Source organism: Odocoileus virginianus, unplaced genomic scaffold, assembly GCF_023699985.2.
Source record: "Odocoileus virginianus isolate 20LAN1187 ecotype Illinois unplaced genomic scaffold, Ovbor_1.2 Unplaced_Contig_5, whole genome shotgun sequence".
NCBI lineage: Eukaryota > Metazoa > Chordata > Mammalia > Artiodactyla > Cervidae > Odocoileus > Odocoileus virginianus.
Window position 1 is genome coordinate 3,202,995 of NW_027224322.1, and position 18,986 is coordinate 3,221,980.

Genomic DNA, 18,986 nt, shown 5'->3' on the forward strand with positions numbered 1-18,986 from the left:
AGTCAAATGAAGATTTTTTTTTTTAAAAAGAAGCAGCTGTCTGGCCATGAAAAGGACTGGCGGAAACTTAAAATGCATATTACTAGGCGAAAGAAGCTAATCTGAAAGTGCTACACATTCTATGATTTCAACCATATGACATTCTGAGAAAGGCAGAACTAGAGACAGTGAAAGGATTAGCGTTTGCCAGGGGTTCCCCAGTTGGGAGAAGGGAGAAGCAGCTGATTTTTAGGGCAGAGCAACTATTACATTTGATAACTGTAACATAAATGTACAACACAGAATGAATCCTAATGTAAACCATAGACTTCATTTTGTTGTTGTTTAGTAGCTAAGTTGCGTCCGAATCCTTTGTGACCCTATGGAGTGTAGCCCACCAGGCTTCTCTGTCCATGGGACTTCTCCAGGCAAGAATACTGGAGTGGATTCCCATTTCCTTCTCCAGGGGATCTTCTCGACCCAGGGATCGAAGCGGAGTCTTCTGTATTGGCAGGCGGGTTCTTTACCAGAGCCAGCAGGGAAGCCTTAATAATAATGTACCAATACTGTTTCATCAATTGTAATATATGTGCCCCAGCCGTGGAAAATGTTCATAAGGAAAACTGTGTGTATGCGTGGAAGGTGTGTATAAGAACTCTTGTATTTTGTCAATTTTTCTCAGAGCCAAAAACTGCTGTAAAAATAAACTCTATTAATAAGAACACGTATCTACTCGAAACAATAAAATAGGGGTGGTGTGCAACAGTGCACGGGAACGTGCGTGTGAATTTTCACACCAAGCATTAAATGGAGCAGGGATGGTTCACAGACTGGTATCACTTGGATCGAAGGGTGAGCAAGACGATCGCAGGCCCGCGCCTCCGGGAGTGGGGAAGCTCTACATCTCCGTACAACCTGAGTTTGTATAACGCAGGTAAAGCTGGCAAAACAGTGGACGCATTTCCCCTTTTACATGTCCGCCTTGGGTTTAGAGCAAGGCTCTCAAGAGGCGGCACGCCTTCAAGCCCGCCTCTTCGGCGACTGAACGCCGGTCCTCGCCCTGCGGCCCTGGGAATCTCAGACTCTGAGCCAGCGGGCTCCGGAAGTCGCCCCTCCAGGCGCTGGGCGCGCTCTCGGGTCCCCCGGCCGAGCCCCCAGCCCGCCCGCCGGGGCCGCCCAACCCGCCCAGGCCCCGCGCGAGGCCGCGCGCTGCCCGGCCGGAAGCCGAGGCGGGGGCCCCGCCCGGCCGGCGCCCAATCAGCGCGCGCAGCTCATTAATAGTGACTAGCCGGCCCCGCCCCCGGCCCTCGCGGCGCCGCCGCCCGCGCAGACCCGGAGCGCGGCCGCGGACGAAGATGGCGACCGCCATGTACTTGGAGCACTACCTGGACAGTAAGCGCCCCGCGCGCCGCCCTGGCCCGCCGCCCGCGCCCCGCCGCCCCCAACGCGCTTCCCCGAGCGCCAGGCTCCGCGCGCGGGCCCCGGGGCACGCGGGGGCGGCGGGGCGGCCTGGCGGCGGCCGGGGTAGCGCGGGCGCGCGGGGCGGGCGGGGCGGCGAGGGAGGGGCGCGGGGCGGGCGGCGCGGGGCCCCGCCGGCACGGCCCCGCCAATTCCAGGTGCGTCACGGCGGGGCGGGGCCTGCGCTGCGGGGCGGGGCCAGTGCGGGCCGGCCCCGCCCTCCAGGCGACCACGCCCACCTTCGCTGCAGGCCCCCGCCCTCCCCGCCCTTGAACCGGGCCTCCTGGGCGGGGCCCCGCCTCTTATCGGCTGGGCTCCGTCCCTGTCGGGCCCGCCCCCTCCGGCCAGGCCCCGCCCCTCCAAGCCCCGCCCCACCCTTCCCGCCCTGGGAGCGGGTCTGGCCCACCAAGATGGTTGAGTTCCAGTCGCCTGGGACTCTTGGTCGGGCTTGGGGGCCCAGGGCCTCGGGGTTCTGGGTTCTGTGCCTGCTTGTGCTGTGACCGAGCTTGTGCCTCACTTCCAGGCCTCAGTTCTTGCATCTGCAAGGCATGCAGGCGCAGAGGGTCACTGAGGGTACCGGTCCGGGCCCAGGGGCTGGGGGCGCTACTCACTGGCCTGGGTTAGGGTGTTCAGGGTAGGAGTTATCGTCGTGGACCAATGTCCCGACGCGTTGCACATGTCGCCCTCTCTGGAGGACTCCTGAGCGGGTGGCTTTTTTCCTCCACATTTCACAGAACAGATGATGTTGCCTGCAGAAGCCACATAGCTTGTTAAGGTTGCTTGCTGGAGAGCGGCAATCCCGCGTTGGAGTTCTGGGGAGGGTGGGGCTGGTGGGGGTTGGGCCCTATGGCTCTAGAGCATTGTGCTGTACTGGGGATATTCACAGCCCCCAGACAGGAGGTTGTTGAGAGTAGGGATTGAACCTCTGCTCTGGGGTAGACTGTGAGGATCCACAGGGAATCACCCAGTCCTGGCCCAGTGTGAGCACAGGTCCTGGGTGGGAGAGCACCCAGGTGCCTGAGGGGGGCACTGTGGCTTGCCCTCCTCTTTCCTGGTGCCTTCCTGGTGGGCCCCACGAGGAGAGTCCAAGGAATATGATTCCTGGCCTTTGCGGAGCACCCGTGTGAAGGCTTGGGGATGGACGGAAGCCCCTGCTAACTCCCTAAGCACCTGCTGTGCACCAGGAGTTTTCCTGGGACACGCTATCAGATGGGGCAGATGGAGTTTTTAAACGTTCACGGGAGTTTAAAGGTCGTGAAGGAGCCCAGCACGTCTGAGCGTGCAGGGGCAGTGCTGCTGCTGTGAGGGGTCCGCTCGCTCTCTGCTGAGCCGGGGAGCCCTGGGGCTCAAGCAGCAGCTTTGTCTGAGAGGGGTCCGTCCTGGCTGCAGGCAGGGGGCGGGCTCGGCCCGGACCAGGAGCCTGGCAGTGGGGACAGCAGAGCAGTGTGGTGCAGGGTCCTCACTGTGCTGTCCCGCCTGGTCTGTTTGGTTTTGAATAAACTCTCGTAGAATGGAAAACTCAGTCCGTCTGTGGTACTGGCCCCATTTAAGGTGCTCAGTAGCCCTGCGTGGCCAGTGCCCCTGTGTTGGGTAGCCCCATCTCTGCATCATGTTCCCCCACACAGCCCCTGTTGGCACTTCCTGATGCCCCTGAACTTTACAAGTTCAGAGTAAAGTTGGAGAAGAACCGCGGGGTTTGGGCCTGTTCGCTGTGACGGGGTGTCTGCCTGGGGTCTGGGGTGGGAGGGTCGCATGGGCGCCCTCTGTCCTCTGTTTGACTCTGATTTCTTGAGTTTCTGACAAGTGCTCAAGCACGTCAGCCCGTACCAGGGTGTGTTTGTTCAGTGTTTGGAGCACGTCCTTGGAAAAAGATACCCCAGTTCTTCTTGTTTCCGAACCCTAATGAATGGAAGCTGGAGTGGGCTTATCTCTTGTAGCCCTGAGGTGTGAAGCTTGGAAGGTGAGTTTTTGTCCTGCTGTTGAGAAGCATGTTTCTGTGTTTCAGGTATCGAGAACCTTCCCTGTGAGCTTCAGAGGAACTTCCAGCTGATGCGAGAGCTGGACCAGAGGACGGAAGGTGGGTGCCGGCCTGTCAGTGCAGCCAGGATGGGGAGAGCCGCTCCCCGAGGCAGGACCCCGGGGGTGGTGCTGAGCTTCCCGGGACCTGGGGCAGAGGGGCTGCAGGCGTGGGGTGGTGTCTCAGAGAGAGTGCCGGGTCTGTGCAGTCAACCTCAGTCTCTGGTGCTCCTGCGTTTCATCTCTATAACCCTCATCCCCTCCTTGCAATTAAAGTGTTTGTTACCTTCTCTTTCCTTTAAAAGATTTTCTCTTTTCACACTCTGTGTATATAGTTTACACAGGGCTTTTGGATCTTTTGGTATTTAACTCCTTATTTCTAAGCAGCTCATTTTTGCTGCATTTGTTACTTTATTTCCTTTTGGTTTGAGACTTTAGCTTTTCAGTTATTACAGAAAGTGAAGATTCACGTCTCTGGTTGTGCCAGCCAGCTCATGCGCACACAGCTCCTTCCCGCCATCTCCTGAGCGCGGTGGACTTGAATTCACATTGTATTGATGCCGATGTCTGTCAGGGCCACTGTGTTGGTAGTTGACCATATGCTATGCTCATGTGCCCTGTTTGGACTGACTTTTCCTTGGAGTTCTTAACTGCTTTACTGGTTGGTTTCGTTTTCCTTGTTTTCCCTGTGCGCTGCACCAGGTTGTGGCCAGTCCTCTGTGTGCTCTCCAGGGAGACTCCTGGAGCTCGGCTGCTGGTCTGCTGCGCACGCCTTGCCCCAGGCCTTCCTCTCCCTTTGCTGCTCTTCCTGTGGAGCCCTGTTTGCTAGCTTTGTTAAGCATGCCACATCTTGATTCGCCCCTTTGTTTTAGGGGAGCCTTTTCTCTGGGAGCTTCTGGGAAAAGGATAGAGAGGAGGGTAAATTTGTTGCAATGTTGCATGTCTGAAAATGCAGCAGTGAATAGTTGGCTGGGTATAGAATTTCAGATTGACAGGCATTTCCCCCAGAGTGTGACAAGTGTTGTTGCATTGTCTCCCAGCTTCTGCGTTGCTACTGGGAAGATCAGTGTCATTTGGATTCCTGATCCTTTGAAAATGTGATTGTTATTTCCGCTTTCCTATTTAGAAGCTTTTAAGCTTTTCTCTATATCTGTGAGGTTTTACATTTGACGATGATATGCTTGGGCATGGACACTTTTTTCACACATCGTGTTGGGCATATATCTTGTGAGATTGAATTAGCTGTGCTTTTTGACTGAGATACAGCTTTCTGACTAATGAATGCAGAGACTTCTTTTATTGTGAGATACAGCACATACGTTCATAAATAAGCATTCAGTTCAGTTCAGTCACTCAGTCGTGTCTGACTCTTTGCGAACCCATGACTGCAAGCATGCCAGGCTTCCCTGTCCATCACCAACTCCTAGAGTCCACCCAAACTCATGTCCACTGAGTCAGTGATGCCATCCAACCATCTCATCCTCTGTCCTCCCCTTCTCCTCCTGCCCTCAGTCTTTCCCAGCATCAGGATCTTTGCAGATGAATCAGCTCTTTGCATCAGGTGGCCACAGTATTGGAGTTTCAGCTTCAACATCAGTCCTTCTGATGAACACCCAGAATTGATCTTTAGGATGGACTGGTTGGATCTCCTTGCAGTCCAAGGGACTCTAAAGAGTCTTCTCCAATACCACAGTTCAAAAGCATCAATTCTTCGGCGCTCAGCTTTCTTTATAGTCCAACCTCTCACATCTGTACATGACTACTGGGAAAACCATAGCCTTGACTAGATGGACCTTTGTTGGCAAAGTAATGTCTCTGTTTTTTAATATGCTGTCTAGGTTGGTCATAACTTTCCTTCCAAGGAGTAAGTGTCTTTTAATTTCATGGCTACAGTCACCATCCACAGTGATTTTGGAGCCCCCCAAAATAAAGTCTGCCACTGTTTCCACTGTTTCCCCATCTATTTGCCATGAAGTGATGGGACCAGATGCCATGATCTTAGTTTTCTGAATGTTGAGCTTTAAACCAACATTTTCACTCTCCTCTTTCACTTTTATCAAGAGGCTCTTTAGTTTTTCTTCACTTTCTGCCATAAGGGTGGTTTCATCTGCATATAAGAGGTTATTTATTATTTCTCCTGGCAGTTTTGATCCAGCTTGCGATTCATCCAGCCCAGTGTTTCTCATGATGAACTTTGCATGTAAGTTAAATAAGCAGGATGATAATATATAGCCTTGACGTACTCCTTTTCCTATTTGGAACTAGTCTGTTGTTCCATGTCCAGTTCTAACTGTTGCTTCCTGACCTGCATACAGGTTTCTCAAGAGGCAGGTCAGGTGGTCTGGTATTCTCATCTCTTTAAGAATTTTCCACAGTTTGTTGTGATCCACACAGTCAAAGGCTTTGACATAGTCAGTAAAGCAGAAATAGATGTTTTTCTGGAACTCTCTTGCTTTTTCAATGATCTGGCAGATGTTGGCAATTTGATCTCTTGTTCCTCTGCCTTTTCTAAATCCAGCTTGAACATCTGGAAGTTCATGGTTCACGTATTGTTGAAGTCTGGCATGGAATTTTGAGCATTACTTTACTAGCATGTGAGATGAGTGCAATTGTGTGGTAGTTTGCGCATTCTTTGGCATTGCCTTTTTTTGGATTGGAGTGAAAACTGACCTTTCCCAGTCCTGTGGCCACTGCTGAGTTTTCCAAATTTGCTGGCATACTGAATGCAGCACTGTCACAGCATCATCTTTCAGGATTTGAAATAGCTCAACTGGAATTCCATCACCTTCACTAACTTTGTTCGTAGTGACGCTTCTTAAGGCCCACTTGACATCACATTCCAGGATGTCTCGCTGTAGGTCAGTGATCACTCCATCATGGTTATAGGGGTCATGAGGATCTTTTTTGTACAGTTCTTCTGTGTATTTCTGTCACCTCTTTTTAATATCTTCTGGTTCGGTTAGGTCCATGCCATTTCTGTCCTTTATTGTGCCCATCTTTGCATGAAATGTTCCCTTGGTATCTCTAATTTTCTTGAAGAGATCTCTAGTTTTTCCCATTCTGTTATTTTCTTCTGTTTCTTTGCACTGATCACTGAGGAAGGCTTTCTTATCTCTCTTTGCTATTCTTTGGAAATGTGCATTCAAATGGGAATATCTTTCCTTTTCTCCTTTGCTTTTCACTTCTCTTCTCCTCACAGCTATTTGTAAGGCCTCCTCAGACAGCCATTTTGCATTTTTGCATTTCTTTTTCTTGTGGATGGTCTTGATCCCTGTCTCCTGTACAATGTCATGAACCTCCGTCCATAGTTCATCAGGCACTCTATCAGATCTAATCCCTTGAATCTATTTCTCACTTCCACTGTATAATTGTAAGGGATTTGATTTAGGTCATACCTGAATGGTCTAGTGGTTTTCCCTACTTTCTTCAATTTAAGTCTGAATTTGGCAATAAGGAGCTCATGATACGAGCCACAGTCAGCTCCTGGTCTTGTTTTTGCTGACTCTGTAGAGCTTCTCCATCTTTGGCTGCAAAGAATATAATCAGTCTGATTTCACTGTTGACCATCTGGTGATGTTCATGTGTAGTCTTCTTTTGTGTTGTTGGAAGAGGATGTTTGCTATGACCAGTGCAGTGCGATCTCTTGGCAAAACTCTAGGAGCCTTTGCCCTGCTTCATTCTGTACTCCAAGGCCAAATTTGCCTGTCACTCCAGATGATTCTTGACCTCCTACTTTTGCCATTCCAGTCCCCTATAATGAAAAGGACATCTTTTTTGGGTGTTAGTTCTAGAAGGTCTTGTAGGTCTTCATAGAATCATTCAGCTTCAGCTTCTTCAGCATTACTGGTTGGGGCACAGACTTGGATTACTGTGATATTGAATGGTTTGCCTTGGAAACAGAGATCATTCTGTCGTTTTTGAGATTGCATCCAAGTACTGCATTTTGGACTCTTTTGTTGACTATGATGGCTGCTCCATTTCTTCTAAGGGATTCTTGCCCACAGTAGTAGATATAATGGTCATCTGAGTTAAATTCACCCATTCCAGTCCATCTTAGTTCACTGATTCCTAGAATGTTGATGTTCACTCTTGCCATCTCCTGTTTGACCACTTCCAATTTGCCTTGATTCATGGACCTAACATTCCAGGTTCCTATGCAATATTGCTCTTTACAGCATTGGACCTTGCTTCTATCACCAGTCACATCCACAACTGGGTGTTATTTTTGCTTTGGCTCCGTTTCTTCATTCTTTCTGGAGTTTTTCCTTCACTGATCTCCGATAGCATATTGGGCACCTACTGACCTGGGGAGTTCATCTTTCAGTGTCCTATCTTTTTGCCTTTTCATACTGTTCATGGGGTTCTCATGGCAAGAATACTGAAGTGGTTTAAACATTTATACATTGCTTAGCAAATAGCACCTAGAGACCCTTTCCCCAGATGGAGAAGTACAGTCCCTGGTGCCCAGGGCCTGTGAGACTCCTGAGCAGGCACCCTTCCCCCAAGGAGTGCACCCTGTGTGATCACCTGCAAGGACGGTCTTTTCGTCTTTCTGAAGTGAAGCGTTGGCAGCTGCCTGTGTTCCTGCCTGTAACGACGATGGAACCGTCACACTGTGTGTTCTCCTTTGCACCGTGCTTTTCTTGGTCCGTGGGATTGACCAGTGTTCTTTTTACTGCTGGGTAGCATTCTGTTCTGTGAGTGGACTGCAGCTTATTTATCTGTTTTATCCTAGATTGGACGTTTGAGTTGTTTCCTGTTATCTGTAGTTATGAATGTTTTCCCCTGTGTATCCTGGCCTCTGAATCTTGAGGGTATGTCCCTAAGAGTAGCATGCTGGTCATAGGTGAGGTGAGCACATCATTTATTCAAATAGGGACTCTTGAGAGCCCAGGGAGGCACAGTGAGCCCTTGCTGGGCAGCATCATACACTGGGTTGTGCTGGGCACACGGCCCTGGTTGGGGTGTCTGCTTGTGGCCCTGATCCACAGTGTCTGGGAAGGCTGTTGCCCCTGCCACCATGGGTGTCCAGTTTGAGCCAACCACTTCTTTGCTGGAACGTGGCATCGTCAGGCTTTATTGGTTGCCGGTCTGGTGAGCTCGTCCTGGATCACACATGGGAAGTAGCTCTTCAGCCATTTCTCTCTCAGATAAGAAAGCTGAGATTGACATCCTGGCCGCGGAGTACATCTCCACCGTGAAGACGCTTTCCTCCGACCAGCGCGTGGAGCACCTGCAGAAGATCCAGAGCGCCTACAACAAGTGCAAGGAGTACAGTGACGACAAGGTGCAGCTGGCCATGCAGACCTACGAGATGGTGAGTTGGGGGCTGCTCCCCCCACGCGCAGGGAGTGCTGCTCAGAAACGGCAGGTCAGGCAGAGCTCAGGCTGGGACAGGGCGATGCGGCTAGAGAAGGTGCGCAGTGGAGGGCTCCTCCTCCTGGGCGTGCTCCTGTGGTCTAGTGTTCTGTGCCCTTTCAGCTTGTTCTGTTACGTGTATATATATGTACATTTTGATGCTTGTTTTCATCAGCCTTAGGTGAGCCTGTTCTGCCCACCTCCCTCTCAGGTCAGCCTCACTTGAGGCTCATGAAGCGGCGCATGTGGGGTTGTGTTGTGAGCTGCTCCATCCTCACCTCCCCTAGGAAGACAATAGTGGCTTCTTAGAGCCCGCATTTGGTTGTGTTTGAGAAAGAAGCCTCTCGAAGCGGAGTTTCATGCTTATGTTTGGGATTTTGATCTAAAGCACTAAGTCCTTTGAGTAAGCAGCCTATCTTCCTGAGAACTAGTGTGATCAGCATCCTTAAGACAGTCCTGTTTTCTCTCTGGTGTGTAGCGAAGCTGAGGGCTCTGGTTCACTCCCAGACGGGGCTGTGTGGCCCCTGCTTGGGACGCTGCCACAGGGGCCGCTGGGAGGTTGTCACTGCTGGCAGGCGCTTTTCTCGTGATGTCCCTGCAGCTGCTCAGCAGGAGTGTGCCCTCCCGTGTTGTCCTGTGTGGTCACGGGTGATGTTGCCGCCTCTTTCTCCTTCCTTCCAGCTTCATCCGGAACCTAAAAGTTAAGTCATTCTCTTCTTAAGGACCTGTGGCTCCTCACGTTTTACGTCACAGCTGGGTATCTAGTGTCCTCAGCCCTTACTCCATGCCTCACAGCTGTTTCTCATCCCTTCAAGGTTTTTTCCCCAGTCGGCTTTATTCTGTTGATCGGTCATATATGGGGAAAAAAGACCTTTGCATGAACTAGGAAATAGTGGGCCTTGTTCTAGCAGAGCTTTGTTAATTCAGGACTCAATTAAGGGCCAGACAGCACTTTCTGGCTGACACTGGGAGCATCTGTGATTCCCAGGGCGTTCTGCCCTGAGAACCACACGGATTGTGTGAGCGTCCTTCCGTGCAGGTGGACAAGCACATCCGGAGGCTGGATGCAGACCTGGCTCGCTTTGAGGCGGACCTGAAGGACAAGCTGGAGGGCAGCGACTTTGAGAGCTCTGGAGGACGGGGGCTAAAAAGCAAGTCTGTTAATTTTTCTTCATTTTCTTACTGTTAACAATGGAGTTTTGAAGAATTTTGTCCGATAAGGGTATTAGGAATATTACGGTAAATACCATGTTTGGGTAAACCTTGTCCTGCCTCCGGAATTCTGTGAACAAAGTTGGGGTCTGTCTTGTTTCAGAAGGTCGAGGTCAGAAAGAAAAGAGGGGCTCCAGGGGTCGTGGCAGGAGGACCTCAGAAGACGACACCCCAAAGAAGAAGAAACATAAAGGAGGGTGAGAGGTGCTTTTTATGTTTTTCCCCAGAGAAGAACATTGGTGTTTGCTCAGGAGGGGAACACCAGCCACTGCTGAGGCTGCAGACGTGCTCACCTGTGCAGGTGTGCCATGGCCCCTCCCTCCCACCTGTCAGGTGTGCGGAGGCTCCTCCCCCTCACGTGTGCAGTGGCCCCTCCCCCCACCTGTGCACGTGTGCAGTGGCCCCTCCCCCCACCTGTGCAGGTGTGTGGAGGCTCCTCCCCCCTCACCTGTCAGGTGTGCCGAGGCCCCTCCCCCTCACTTCTGCAGGTGTGCTGTGGCCCCCTCACCTGTCAGGTGTGCTGAGGCTCCTCCCCCTCACCTGTGCAGTGGCCCCTCCCCCCACCTGTGCACGTGTGCTGTGGCCCCCTCCCTCTCCTGTGCAGGTGTGCCGAGGCTCCTCCCCCTCACCTGTGCAGGTGTGGCTCCTGCCTCACCTGTGTAGGTGTGCTGACCTGATAGCCCTGTGAATCTGAGGTTCCACATCCAAGGGTCACATAATAGTGTAGCAGTATTTACTGAAAAAATTCTACATGTAGGTGAAATCACAGAGTTGAAACCCATGTTGTTCGAGAGTCAGCTGTTAATTTCATATGTTGTGATTTTTGTTATGGAACATCTGTTTGACTTCTTTTTTTACAGATTTTAGTTCTGGTTTGAAAAGTCTCCATGCATGAATGTCTTAGTTATGCCTCCTTCGTAACACGTACTTAAAGCTCTTCTCTGTTCGTCTAAACACCTGGTCGTCTGTGCTTCTGCTGCTTCGTGCACAGGCTCCTCCTGGTTGGTGGTGGTTTAGTCCCTCAGTCGCGTCTGAGTCTGCCCGCCAGGCCCTTCTGTCCATGGGATGTCCCAGGCAAGAACTTGCCGACCAGGGATCAAACCTGTGTCTGCTGCATTGGCAGGCGGCCTCTTTACCACCGACCCAGCAGAAAAGCCCTCCTGGTGACCGCTCCTGTTTTCTTGCTCCGTCAGGTCACACGGTTTGCTCCTTCTCTGGCCTTGCGGGTGCACGGAGGTCGTGGAGAGGGCAGCACCTGCCCTTCCCAGAGGGCTCGCCCTGTGTGCTGCAGGTGGACAGAGCTGGGGGGGGCTGGCGGGAAGGTGCTGAGGCGGGGAAGCCAGAGCGCCCGTCTGCCGCCTGCGGGCGAGGCTCTCCTGCTGCTGCTCCCCTGGTCGGTCGCAGGGGCCTGGGAGAGGCTGGCTGGTTGGAGTCCAGGGGCTGGGCCCTGCAGCTTCTGTGTGGCGGGGCTTGGTAGATGGACCGTGGGTATGGCTGTGTGTGGGTCCCGCGGTGTTGGAGCGGCCCCGGCCCTCCACAGCCCTCCTGTATCTGTACCCATGACACAGCGGTGTACGGGCTTGCTTTCTTCCGTGGCGGCAGGGCTTCCTGCTCCTTCCTGCTCAGGACCTGGGGTCAGGCAGGCATCCTCTCGTGTCCCTTCATCCACGAGTCCCCTTGGAGGGAAGAGGCCCGGCTTCCAAGTGCAGGGGCGCCTCCCTGGGGCGCACGTGCCTGACCGTGCAGAGCCCAGGTGACCCCTGTGGTCCCAGCCCCCTCTGAGGGGCTGCAGCGTTCCCTCGGCCACTGCCTGTATCATAGCTGGTGAGCCGGGGCCGTCAGTGAGGAGGCTGGGCCAGGCAGCCTGCCTGAACTGTGTCCTCCCCGCAGCCGCCTGACCGAGCACATGACCCCGCGGGCGGGGAGAGAGCCCCTGGCCAGCAGGACTGCCCGAGGCCGTGCTCGAGGCAGCTTGAAAGTGCTGGGTCAGAGTTACGTCTCTGTGACGTTTACAAGAAGGAAGCCCTTCCTCAGAGACGGAGACGGAGTCCTCACGGGGGAGGGCCTCGGAGCGGCCCCGTGGGTGGGGCCGCCGTGTCGGGGGACCGGGGTGCAGCTGACCTGGGTACGGGGTGCGTCTCGGCAGCCGCCTGGGGAAGGGGCGAGCAGTCAGTCCCTCGGGGACCCGGATCCCTTCCGTCACCCGGTTGGTGTGTTCACGTAGCTCAGCTGGCCGCTGCCTCTTACTTTTCCCTTTGCTGTGCTCCTTGTGTGACGCGCTGTTCCTTTAGCAGGTGATTATCTGAGCACGCCTGTAGTTCCTACCTGGGGGGTATGGGAGGGAGGGTTTTCCTTCTGTACTGGTGGGAAGGTACTGTTTTCACTCACCTGAGCTCATGGGATTATTTTAGAAGACTGAAACCCACACGAGTTGATTCCCCCCGAGCCACTCCCTCCCCGCAGCTGTGGCGCCGTGGGCAGTGGTCTTGGGGGTGGTCTGGGTGCTGTGGGGGCCTGGGCGTGGTGCGGGTGGCCCTGGGCTGGCTGGGCTGCTTCCTGGGGCAGGCAGGTGAAGTGGCCCCGCGCACAGGGGGTGGCTGTGGTGCTTGCTTCCTGAGAGTCGGAGCCCAGGGGAGGCTGGGGGCCAGGGACACCTGCGGTTCTGGGCTGAAGGTGCCGGTGGAGTCGGGTGGAGGGCAGAGCTGCGGGGCGGGCTGCTCAGACACTGGGCGTTCGGGCGGGCTCCGGGGTGCTCTCGGGTGTCGCCGGGCGCCCACTGCTGGTGGTGCCGTCTGTTCTGGGGACCCGGGGAGGGGCTGGGGCAGGTCCGCTCGGGTGAGGGACTGTCTGGACACGTGGTGACCGCCTGCCCTGTGTCGGTCTGCGCCTTTGTGCCACGTCCTTGCCGGGCGCCATCGGGGGCAGCTTGACCCCAACTCCCCTGCCTGTTGTCCCCACAGGTCCGAGTTCACTGACACCATCCTGTCTGTGCACCCCTCCGACGTGCTGGACATGCCTGTGGACCCGAACGAGCCCACATACTGCCTGTGCCACCAGGTGTCCTACGGGGAGATGATCGGCTGCGACAACCCGGACGTGAGTGTGGGCCACGGGGGCTGGGTGACGGGCGGGCGGCACTGACCGCCTCCTCTGGACGAGAGTGTGGGCCGTGGGGTGGGCTGGGCAACTGGCGGGCGGCAGGCAGCCGGCACTGACCGCCTTCTCCTCTGGACGTGAACGTGGGCTGGGCGGCAGGTGGGCGGCACTGACCGCCTCCTCTGGACGAGAACATGGGCCGCGGGGTAGGCTGGGCTGGGTGGGTGGGCGGCACTGACCACCTCCTCTGGACGAGAGTGTGGGCTGCCGGGCGGGCTGGGTGACTGGCGGGCAGCACTGACTGCCTCCTCTGGACAAGAGTGTGGGCGGCGGGCGGGCGGGTGGCACTGATGGCCTGCCCTGGACTAGAGCATGGGCTGCGGGGCGGGCTAGGCGGCAGGTGGGCGGCACTGACCGCCTCCTCTGGACAAGAGTGTGGGCGGCGGGCGAGCGGCACTGCTGGCCTGCCCTGGACGAGAGCATGGGCTGTGGGGCGGGCTGGGCAGTGGGTGGGCAGCACTGACTGCCTTCTCCTCGACGTGAATGCGGGCTGGGCGGCGGGCAGGCGGCACTGACCGCCTCCTCTGGACAAGAGTGTGGGCCGCCGGGCGGGCTGGGCTGGGTGGGTGGGCGGCACTGACTGCCTCCACTGGACAAGAGTGTGGGCCGCGGGGCAGGCAGGGCTGGGTGGGTGGGCGGCACTGACCGCCTCCTCTGGACGTGAGCGTGGGCCGTGGGGCGGGCAGCACTAATGGCCTCCTCCCTCTGCTTGCAGTGCCCCATCGAGTGGTTTCACTTTGCCTGTGTGGACCTGACCACGAAGCCCAAAGGAAAATGGTCAGTATGGCGCCGGCCTTGCTCGTGGGCTGGGCGGGGGCCTGCCTGCTGCGGCAGTCCTGGTGCTCGGGGCTGAGCTGCAGATGGACAGCTGCCCGCCTCACCCAGGGTAGTGGCTGTCATCACCCCTATGTGACAGCGACCTCGAGTCACGCTGGTTTGAACCACTTACACGCGGCTGTTTCTCAGTGGTAAACACTGCAGTACCTCGGGCTCCCTGGTTGGCTGAACCGACGGATGCGGAACCCAGGTGTAAGGAGCCATGGGTGGGGACGGCTGGCTGTAAGTTACGTGTGACTTTCGACTGTAAAGAGCCAGCACCCTGACCCCTGCCTTGTGCAAGGGTGGCCTCCCCCTGACAGCAGCCACTGTGGCTCTCGAGGGAGGCAGAGGTGACTGTGGGTCTAGATGAGGCATGAAGGACTGTCCTCGGGGAAGCTCAGATGGAAGCTGGGGGCCAGGCTTGGGCTGGGCACCTCCGTCCTGGAGGAAGTGTGGGTGGCCATGCCCTCTGCTCCCGGCCGTGTTCAGGGGCGGCCGCAGCTTTGCTGTGTGTGAGAGCCTGGTCCTGGTGACTGTGCCGAGTGAAGGCCTGGGGACACTGCCCTCCGTGTTCCCACGTACACCCGGTTCCCTCTGGTGACACCGTGTGTGGACACAGGGAATGTGAGCAGCCCGAGGGACCGTCTGTGTCGTCTGCCTGCAGTGGACGGCTGGGCAGGGGTCGCGGGCATGTCCCGGAGCCACGTGTGGTCTCCACCTGGCCGGGCCCTGGCAGGCAGAGCTGGTGGAACCTGGTGGCCCAGAGCAGGCTCAGCGTGGGATAGGGCGGGGTCCTGGGCTGAGCCCCCTGGGAAGAAGGGACGTGTGGGCTGGCCCTGGGGCTGGGAGGCAGGGAAGGCAACTTGGGTTTGATTTTGGACTTGGTGGGTTTGAGTTGTTTGCGGGACTCTTATGGTAGGCGCTAGAAGATTTTTCCCTTCTGTGTAGGGGAGGGCACGCCCACCACGTGCTAGGAGTAGGGCAGGCTGCACAGATGCGGGGTGGGGCGAGGCGGGGCAAGGTGGGGTGGGGCCCACTCGCTCGCCGCCTGAACCCCGGCCTCCCTGCCTCCCTTCCAAGCTGCAGAGTGCAGGCTGCTTCCCACCTGTTCTGCATCCTGAGCCCGTGACCCTCGGTGCAGCGATGTTCCTGGCCCCCCACCCTGGGGCCCTGTGGGCTGCACTCAGGCCCTGGACCAGGTGCTGGGAACCGGGGGTTGGGTGGCCACGTCATAGCGCGCCAGCCGCTCCTCAGGAGGGGCCTCGGGAAGCTGCGTGCCCAGGGTCATGGGACCGCTGAATCCTCCCGGGGCAGGGCGGGGGTCTGCGCCTGCCTGCTCAGGCTGCTCGGCACCTCCAGCGCGCTCCCTCAAGTGCTCGCCCCCCGTGTGGTCCCAGGGGCCCTGTCCTCACACAGGGAGCACCGACCAGCTTGGGCGACAGGAGTGCTTGTATGTGCACGCCGCTGCGCTCGCTGACTCGGGTCTCCCCTGCCTCGGCACGGACGTTGGGCAGACCGTCCCCTGTGGCAGGGCTGCGCCGTCTGCATCCGGGTCTCTGTGCCAGCGCAGCAGCATCCCGCTGTCCCGGGAGACCGGGAGGTGGGGCCTGGCCTCCTGCGCTCGGGGGCCCCTGAGGGCACCTTTTCTCGTTGCAGGTTCTGTCCGCGGTGTGTTCAGGAGAGGAGAAAGAAGAAGTAAGGCTGGGGTGGACACTGGACCAGAAGAGCAAGTTAATATATTCCCTCATTCATGTTGCAATATTTTACATTCATTTTAAGACTATCTTGTTTCCGACAATGTTTGATAGCTCAGTGGCCAGCTGTCATTCTGGACGTTTCCTTGAACTGACGGGAAGCCACCTGAGCCCTGTCGCACAGAGGAGCAGTCTTGGGGACCTGCCGCAGTGACTCCGTTCTTGTGACTTTCGTATTTCCGACAATGTTTAATAGCTCAGCGGCCAGTTGTCATTCTGGACGTTCCCTTGAACTGACGGGAAGCCACCTGAGCCCTGTCGCACAGAGGAGCAGTCTTGGGGACCTGCCGCAGTGACTCCGTTCTTGTGACTTTCGTACAGACCCCTGGCCCTGAGCGTGGCGGTCACCTCCGGTGGCCCCGGGACTCCGTGGGGCGCGTGGCTGGTGCACTGCCGTTGCACTGCATCCGGAGCCGTGAGTCCTGGGGCGGCTCGCCGAGGCCCTGGTGCCCCCGCGGGCACCCCGAGCCTTGCCAGGAGCGGGGGCCTATGGAGCCCAGGACATGCCAGAAGGGCCAGCCCTCCCCAGGCGGGGGTCTGCCTCACTGTGCACTGCCTTCGCCTTCGGACTGCCTGTTCCCTCCATGAGGGGTTTTCTTTCCGGAGTAAACGACTCTCCATTAGCAAACGGGCTTGTCGGTGCCGTGACCGGTACGGATAAGAGACAGCCCAGCGGAAGGGCCGGCCGTCCGTTTCTCCGGGAATTCTGACTCTGTACTGTGAAGATGAGTTATTGTGGTAGCATGAAGATAGTGCTCTGTGTGAATATGAAGTGAGCCCAGGCTGCCGGGAGCTGACCTGAGACCTGTTGACTTGCACAGCAGGTCAGCCGCTTAGACTGCGGGGTGACAATTATGTGATGTGATTTGTGAGCTTCTCGTGCCACAGGAGCAGTTTTGCGTGAAGCCAGGAAACCCGCCTGTCTTTCCTCTGCGATCAGCACGTGGCCTTGGACCTGCCTTGGTGGTCATGGTGGGGGTGGTCCAGGCGTGGACCCCCACGTGTGGCTTCTGCAGGCGGACTCTCCTCTGAAGCCGTCCAGGTGTGTTTGGAAGGCAGCAGGCACGGCGGCTCTGCCTCAGGCGCGGAGTCTGCAACACAGACTGGAGGCCCAGCTTCCCGGTGTGGACGGACCGCGTCCTGTCTGTGAGGAGGGCCGTCGACAGGGACCCATCTGCTTTCCCCTGATGGCCACCTGTCCTGTGCGCTCCCGAGAGCAGAGACCGCGTCCTGTGGGACTGCCACCCGCGGGGCAGCTACTGTCCTACAGGCGACGGGGGCCCTCCCTGGTTCCGCATCCGAGCGCCTTGCGTCTTGACCCTGTCCTCACCAGAGCGAGCTGGCGGCCAGGACTTGCTCTGCGAAGACTGCGGGCAGTCTGTGCAGCGCGTGGCCCTCGGGGCTCCCGCGGGCAGGCGCGGGGTGTGGCTGCTGCTGCCCCTCGGCCCCGGGCTCGTCCCGGCCACGCAGCGCTCCTGAGGAAGGGGCCCGCTGGCACCTGCAGCCTCTGTCTTGTCGGGAAACCCGGGGGAGTTGGTGTTTAGTAACTTAGGTTTTAGGTAGCACGGAAGTTTAAAGATTATGGGGAGTAAATTGTGGAAAAGGTTTTTTTTTTTCAGTCCTTTACCAGTTTTTGTGGATAAGGTAGGTAAGTACAGTACGTTTGTGGTGATTCTTCAGAAGCTCATTTCATCTTCGACCCATTCACATCACTGTTCCCACGGGAGGGGGATTTGTGGACGCAGGTGGACGGCGGTCCTAAGCCTCAGCGGGGTGCCCGCTGCCCCGGCTGTTCCTTAGGAAGGTGACTGACTTCCCTGTCAGAAGCTTTTGTTTAAAGTTGGATGGTGTCACCCTGCTTGTCAGCGTGTAACATGCCATTTGCGGACCTTTTTGGGAAAGTTTCTGTGCTAATGTTTCCAGCGTTTACTTTTGCTGGTTATAGTAACATCACCAAAATAACACGCATGTAGCTTTGGAGAAAATGGAAAACACGAGCAGAACAGAGAGAGTCCCCAGAATGTTTTTGGGCCCTGGCCTAATGCCTCCTGACCATGCCGCTGCCCGCCAGGCGGAAGACGCTGGGGAGGCCGTGTGGTCAGGAGCATCCCGGCCCGCGGGTTTGGCGGGAGCCCACACTGCTTGCCCCTTGCCCCCGTCGGGACACTCACTGGTCTCGGGGGCTGGCGCCAGGGGCAGGCTGGCCACTGCCGCAGCACTCCTGAGCCAGTGAGGCTGCAGGCCCCCAGGGTCCTCCTCGGGGTCTGCTTATGAGGGAAGAGGCTTCTTGTGCAGAGAAGCAGCGTCGTCCATTTCCAGTGCTGCTCATATCTGTCAGCAGTGGTTGAAACATCCTTTTGTTTTCCTGCAGGAGAGCACGCACAGCACTGGTGGGAGCAGGTGTTAAGCCGGGCTCCCGCCTCTGCGGCAGAGCTCGAGGGGCTCACGGCTGGCACATGAGGTCTGTGTGACCATCCCCGCCATGGGCTGGGCCCCTGAGCAGGCGGACGCGATCCTGGTGCTGGCAGGGCCACCTGAGCCAGGCAGCCTCCCGTCTGCCCTGAGGCGGCAGACGCCTGGACGCGCCCCCCCGGGCAGTTGCAGGGGTGCGCAGGACGCTGGCCAGCCGCATGTCAGCCCTGCCTCCTGACACGTCACTGGCAGCCCTTGGCGAGGACTGCTTCGAGCAATAACACTGTCCAAAGAGCAGCTTCCCTTGTGGTCACAGCCAGGGTGTGCCCTGTGCAGGGCTGGGACACGTAGGGTTTCAGGCTTTCCTCAGCGTTTTGTGAACAGTGTGGTTGGTTTTCATTACCTGTGCCGAGAGGAATTTTAAAATGGGAAGTCTAAGAAAAGCGTTCTCATTCAGGAGAGAGTTCTGTGAAGTTTCCTCCCTGCTAGTATGTATTTGTGGTGTTCATCTTACCACATCTCATCCAAAAAGATGATGCAGCTTTAACCTGAATGTTACATTGTGTTTTCAAGGAATTATTATTGATGTTCTCTTTGTAAAAGAAAGAAATATTGTAAATCTTTTTATTAAATAATGTAAAGATGTATATCTGTATTTTTGGATCATGTTATAGATGATGGATATATTGTTTAACGAATAAAGTATTTTTTGGAACAAACATTTGAGGATGCATCATTTCTGGAAATAAGACTTCAGTGTCGAGAGCTGGGACCAGATGCCGTGTGGACTCTTGAACGGGACATGCAGTGGACAGAGTGGGT

At 56.3% G+C, this 18,986-nt stretch overlaps 1 protein-coding gene across 6 annotated transcripts; it reads left to right on the forward strand.

The window, feature by feature from the left end:
- Positions 1-1,285: 1,285 nt before the first annotated feature.
- ING5 (inhibitor of growth family member 5) lies at positions 1,286-18,883 on the forward strand. 6 transcript variants are annotated; one of them, XM_070463691.1, is made up of 8 exons: positions 1,286-1,371; positions 3,443-3,514; positions 8,589-8,770; positions 9,851-9,962; positions 10,127-10,220; positions 12,984-13,119; positions 13,895-13,956; positions 15,655-18,883. In XM_070463691.1, the coding sequence occupies exons 1-8, from the start codon at positions 1,335-1,337 to the stop codon at positions 15,695-15,697; spliced, it is 738 nt and encodes a 245-aa protein (XP_070319792.1). In that variant the 5' UTR covers positions 1,286-1,334; the 3' UTR covers positions 15,698-18,883. The 6 variants fall into 6 exon arrangements, with proteins under 6 accessions (XP_070319792.1, XP_070319793.1, XP_070319794.1 ...); XM_070463692.1 differs by having other exon boundaries at positions 10,130-10,220; XM_070463693.1 differs by having other exon boundaries at positions 8,604-8,770.
- The last annotated feature ends 103 nt before the right edge of the window (positions 18,884-18,986 follow it).

What these genes read in the sequence shown, in the direction of transcription:
- ING5 (XM_070463691.1), top strand. Translation starts at nt 1,335, where the DNA reads ATGGCGACCGCCATGTACTTGGAGCACTACCTGGACA. An exon ending in CCATGCAGACCTACGAGATG is followed by an intron (nt 8,771 to 9,850) that starts GTGAGTTGGGGG and finishes CCTTCCGTGCAG; the next exon opens with GTGGACAAGCACATCCGGAG. An exon ending in ACGAAGCCCAAAGGAAAATG is followed by an intron (nt 13,957 to 15,654) that starts GTCAGTATGGCG and finishes TTCTCGTTGCAG; the next exon opens with GTTCTGTCCGCGGTGTGTTC.